Source organism: Empidonax traillii, unplaced genomic scaffold, assembly GCF_003031625.1.
Source record: "Empidonax traillii isolate 1590-97213 ecotype Southwest subspecies unplaced genomic scaffold, ASM303162v1 scaffold228:size850385, whole genome shotgun sequence".
NCBI classification, from domain to species: Eukaryota; Metazoa; Chordata; class Aves; order Passeriformes; family Tyrannidae; genus Empidonax; species Empidonax traillii.
The window spans coordinates 190438-196102 of record NW_020955421.1 but is presented as its reverse complement, the minus strand read 5'-3'; the positions used below and the strand labels follow the sequence as shown (position 1 = coordinate 196102).

Below are 5665 nucleotides of genomic sequence, written 5' to 3'. Positions count from 1 at the left end.
TGCATGAAGAGGTATTGAAGCAGTGGTGCAGTGAGAATCACTACAGCGATACAAATCCACAGCTCAAGCATGAGATCCTAGAGGCTGGATCTCCAAGGAGCAACACAGAGTATACTGTTCTCCAAAATACACCACTTCTTTTAACCAGTGAATTTAGTTTGAGGAAAACTGCTGCTCACCAACTTTTTTTTTTTTCAGAAGAGAAAAGGCAGGAAGGGTGGGAGAAGGGAAGAGGTGGAAAGAGCTTATGCATTATGACGACATTTAGCAGGGAGCTGCAAACAGAAAGAAAGGCAAATATTTTAAATGTGATAGATTTCAACCAGAAATATGAAAGTATTTTCCTCCGTAAGTTACTTGCCAGAGTCGGCTGGGACAACATTTGAGCTGCAGCTACAGGCTGAAGCAACATGTTGAGAAACAAAACAAACAGGCATTTATCCTCCACCCCAACACCCTCTTCCACTCCCAGTTCACAAAGTATGACTGATACTTTTGGTTGACTGCAAGTATTAGCTAGAATCTCATTAAGCTAGATCCACATCCACGGTCCCAGATGTTTAAAACTTATCATGGATTAAAGCCATGAAATAAAAAATAAAGAAATTTCAATTTGAAATTTTATTGGCATGTTGCTAGCATGGTCAACATCAATCGACAGGAGAGACTCCGTCCATGTACTCTGAGAACAGCCTTCCTGCACCTCCCCCCTTTTCTTCCTCCCTCTCGCTCTTTCAGCATTAATGCTATTAAAAGCCAAACAAAATACTGGCTATGGGCATAAAGAATGCTGGTTTTTTTTGGAATGTTGCCATGGATCCTGCTTCCAGTCGTGTCCCATGGAAGGAAGGTGCAGCCTCCTGTCTCTGTGGCAGGCTGGTCTCCCCGGGCAGGGCAGAAAGAAGATAGCCATGTACTCCTGCTCCTCCCTATTCTTTCCCATCCACTATAGCCAGGTCTTTGATCACTCTCAGTTTGCCACTGGCATCGATCCTGCGCTTCTCACGTATTAGATCCTCCAGGCTGTGGAACCTCACCGTGTGCACCTTGTTCTCTGCCAAGTGGATCTTGAGATAGTACTGCTGCTGGTGCTGGGTGCCGGCAGCCGCCTGCAGCTCCCCCCCGGCTTTGAACTCCCGTTTCCCGAAGCGGCACCAGGCGGCGAAGCTCTCGGAGTTAGTCCAGCAGATCTCGTCGCTTTTTAAGCCCAGGTGCCCGCAGGCGTTCTGCACCACCAGCTCCGCCACCAGCGGGCGGAAGCGGTACCAGCTATTCACCACCCGGCCCACGTTGCCCGCGGCCGCCTCGTACAAGCTGTCCTGGCGGATCTGCCCCTGGTGCAGGTGGATGATCTGCCCGCCGCCCACGTACACCGCCCAGTGCGGCGGAGGGTGCTCCGACGGCCCCAGGTAGAGCAGCTCCAGCAGGTCCCCCGGCTTGCATAGGGCAGGCAGGGCTGACACCGAGTAGACGCTGAGGTCCCCAGCCTGGGGGCCGCTGCTGACCTTGGAGAAGATGCATTCCTGGCCGCGGAAAGCGGAGAACTGGGTCTCGTTCAGCACCAGCTGGTGGTGGAGGTGGTGGGTGGGCGTCTCCTGGCCAGGGCTGCCGGAGCCCTTCACGCCGTACTTGTCTGGCTGGCCTCGCTCGTCCAGGTCCTCCTCCTCATCCGAAAAGAAGTAAGCCACCCCGACGCGTAGCTCGTCCTTCTCGATCCCCGAGGGGTCCCCGGTCGGCAGCTCGCTGTAATTCAGGTGGGTGATGCGATCCAGTTGATTTCCCATCAATGACAGGGCGAGGCGAGGGCAGGAATCGCCGGATCTGAAAGAGGGTGGGGTGGGCATAGACAGAGAACAAGAGATAGGAAGGAGAGTGCAAGCGGAGGGAAGAAAGAACGAAAGAAAAAAAAAATTAAACCAGGGCACATACAAAAGACTTCAGCGATTCCGCCCTAAGCCCCTATCCCTCCCCAACTGCTTCCCTCCCCTCCGTGCAAGGGATAAACTTCCAGTGGGGATCCTTCCCCCTGCCCCCGGGGTGCGGGGCAGGGCAGAGCCTCGACTCCCCGGCACTCTCCCCATGGTACCGGAGCGCCCGGCTCCCAGCGGCGGCAGAGGAGGAGGCTCCCGCCGCCCGCCAGCGGTGCGCGGGGGGACCGAGCTGCCCCGGGAGTCTCCTCTCCCGACCCTGCGAGGGGAGAGGGCTCCAGGAGGGTCTGGCCGGAGGGTCCCAAGCCCTCCCTTCCGCCAGCACAGCCGAGCCGCTTGCGGGGAGGCGGCTGGAGGAGCCCCCGAGGCTGGCACCCCTGCCCGCCCTCTCCCCACAGCCCGCCCGGGACCCGGCAAAGAAGAGGAAGAGAGCAGGAGAGCGGCACCCCCCCCACACACCCGAGGGATCCCTCCCGTACCCCTCCGTACCCGTGGTCGCCCAGCGCCAGAACCCCCCCAAACTCCTTTAAAGTCGTCCTGTCCCCATGGGCGCCGCAGAAGGACGCGAGCTCTGTCCTCCCCGCTGCCGCCGCCACAGCCGCCGCCACCCGGCTCCTCCGCCCGCGCCGCTCTGGGCGGCCCGGCCCCTCCGGCGGCACTAAGTACCGGCGGCGCCGCTGCCGAGCCCGCCCCTGCCCCGCTCATTGGCCGCGCCGCGCCCGGCGCTGGCGGGGCTGGGTCGTCTTACGGCCTCGCCGGGCTCCGGAGCGCGACCCGCGCCTGCCCCGGGGCTGCACAGGCGGGCCTCGCCGGGGAAAGGGCGTTGGACCACTGCGTGAAGGCGCTGTAAAGCCAACCCCTGCACCAGAGGAAATAAAAAGAAATTTTTTTAAAAGTCATTTTCATCCATCTAGCCCGCCCAGGTTCAGCAGGTGGGGCGGTGTGGCCAAGGGTTGCTCCGTCCCTCGAGGCTGGAGGTGGGTTTGCCCTTCAGCGACCTCAGGTTGCCCCTGAGCGGTCTAAGCTGATAGCCTGGGTTTCCCTTTGGTGAGGAGAGACAGGCATTTCCAGAGGGCTTCTCGTCTTGGTTGCTGTGCCTCCTGTTTTAGGAATTACACTGAGGGAGGTGCCTTGCCATTGTCTCTTGCCATCGCCTAGATGTGAGCTTGGAATGTTTGATGGTTGACATTAGGTGAAATGATTCTATTTGTCTTTCCATATCTGAATGAAGTAGCGGTTGTGGGTTGTCCTCAGATGTGACGTGTCCTCAGACATTCTATGGTTTAAGTAAAATATGAGACTGCCTGACAGTAGCAGTCCATTCCTTGGAAAATGTATGAAATCTAAAATCCATCACCTGTAGTGGCCAATAACAATGCACACTTAACCATCTAATTTTGCACATTATGGAAATGGAACTCAGAAGTTATTAGTCCGTTTGACCACCCTTTTCCCATGAGTTTTTGTCAAAGATAGGATTGTAACCTGGTTCTTCCGACTTCTTAGTCTTCTGCTCTAACCATGCGAACTTCTGAAAAGTGAGAATTTAAATATTTTAAGACACTTCATGAAAAAATTTAATGACGTTCTTTGGTTCAGATGTGAATCATATTAAAGTACCATTTTTAGCTAGAAGTAAATCTACTACTTTCTTCACAGTGGAAATAGTTTTGTCATCTAGATATAAGTATTTCTGCTTTCAGTGTTTCAGTGGATAATATCTCTCTTTACTGCTGTCCTTTTCCCAGTCTTCAGGTTTAATTAACTGAGAACAATAATGCCATCACTTTATTCTTGTGATAGAGAGAAGTACATCCTTAAATAAATATAGTGAATTTCAGTTTCTCAGGGTACAAGCTGTATAACCAAGTTCAAATGGATCAAATACTGAGTTTCTTAGAAAAATGACCCTTTTCCTTAGCTATTCAAATATTGATATATCTGTTTTTCTAGAAGGGCATCTCTTTGTTCTCATCATTTTTTTTAACATATGCAAAGGCATCACAACATAAATGGATGAGAAAAAAAGGGTGTTTTTAGTGACATTCAAAGACTGGCATTAGTTATTTTTTCACTGTGGCAATTATACTAATCTGTTGATGGTTACAGACTTCCCATGTCTCATACACCCGGGACTATGGCCAGAGACTCACAGGAATTAAGCTGATTTACAGCAGTTAAGAATGTAGCATTCAGGGTCTGCAAAACTAGAAAGTTAATTTGAAAAAAAAAGAAAAAGATTTTCTAAAATATGCATTTTAAACTTTCACAGGACTGAGTATAACAGATGGATGTTATTTATTTTTGGAATTGTGTAAATACTTTTCTAATGATTGTCAGAAATTATATGTTCTTTTACAGCATGACCCTCCTCAACTGCAACATTTTAAATTAAATTATGAAAACACTCTAATAGGTTTAGAGTTAAGGTTGTAAAGCAGTGTTTAAATATTTTGACTTTTTTTGATAACTGTTCATGTGCTTCATTGTTAAAGCTAGTCCAAATTGAAAGCCATTTTCCATAGACCTTCATCAACAGTTTCTGTTTTCTAAACACTTTACATTTTTTCCCGTTCAAAGTCTGCATCTTTCTAGGTTGCACTCGCACAGTTCACACTTCCCACATTTGCCAATCATCAAGGCTATGTGGAGTAATTTTTAGATAGTTCTAAACAAACAAAACATTATTTCATCCTTTTCGTGCAACATAGCGGAGAACAGGCTGCTTCAGCAAGCTGCAGGTGCAGAAGGATGGAGTCTGGGTATAAGAAAGGCTCTGTACTTCTAACTAGGTGGAATAACTCCTGCCAAATTTTAACCATTTTTGGGGGGGCCTTCTGTGCTTTTGCAAGTCTGATCAGTGAGGGTATTATGCCTCTTGCTGAAACACAATCTTTTACAATATCTCTCTCCATGACCTCTATTCAACACAACTCCAATACCCATTTTCTCATTTCGTTTTAGTTCTCTTCATGCTCTGCCTCCACCCCTCAAGAAGAACTTTTCCCTCAGCTTCTCTTCAATCACAGTTTTGAATTAATACATGTCAAGAAGTTGCCTTAGAAAAAACCCAGAAAACATCAACCAACAAACCAACAACCCCCAAACTTATAAGCATACCTATATATAGCTGTGATTAAAACAAGCATCTCACTACTGGAGATGTTTGTTTTGCCTGAACTAATCTGATTAATAGGTTTATCATCTCCTTTAGATATTTAACTTCAGGGAGCTCACGGGGTCTTATTTAGCAAGGCAGTGAATGCAGGCTTGGCTGCTCTCAGATGATGGCACTGGCAGTGCAGCATCACTTTTCACACTCCCACTGACCAGCTTCAGCCTCATTAACCAGGGCCATAATCTCTCCTTGCACCAGGACATGGGAATTGCGATTCTACTAACCCTAGTTCATTGTTACCAACCCTAACAATTTTTTCTGCATTCCAAGCAAAGGAAAGAAATCTGATAATATCTCTAGTTCTGTCCTGGTCTACTCTGAGGGAGTGAATTTACATTTTTCTATTGCTATTTTTTCTTTTTGTGCCTTTTTCCATCCTTGGCATTTTGTCACTGTTGCATTTATGTTTAATTTAATACAGTGAAAAACTCTTAAAATATGTAACAAAATAGATACCCAGTAGCTTATTTTTTAAAACCTTATTTTTTAAATGTTCTTATCATCCTGCCTTGAGCTGAGGGAGCTTTGGACCCCTGTTGCTAAAAGTGGAGCTGAAACC

The 5665-nt window shown here is 48.5% G+C and overlaps 1 protein-coding gene across 1 annotated transcript; it reads right to left on the bottom strand.

Moving 5' to 3' along the window:
- Nucleotides 1–602: 602 nt before the first annotated feature.
- On the bottom strand, nucleotides 603–2551 carry FAM84A (family with sequence similarity 84 member A). Its single transcript, XM_027887999.1, has 2 exons — nucleotides 2418–2551; nucleotides 603–1821 (listed from the first exon to the last, which is right to left on the bottom strand). Exon 2 carries the CDS (start codon nucleotides 1782–1784, stop codon nucleotides 930–932), a length of 855 nt encoding a protein of 284 aa, XP_027743800.1. The 5' UTR covers nucleotides 1785–1821; nucleotides 2418–2551; the 3' UTR covers nucleotides 603–929.
- Nucleotides 2552–5665: the final 3114 nt, after the last annotated feature.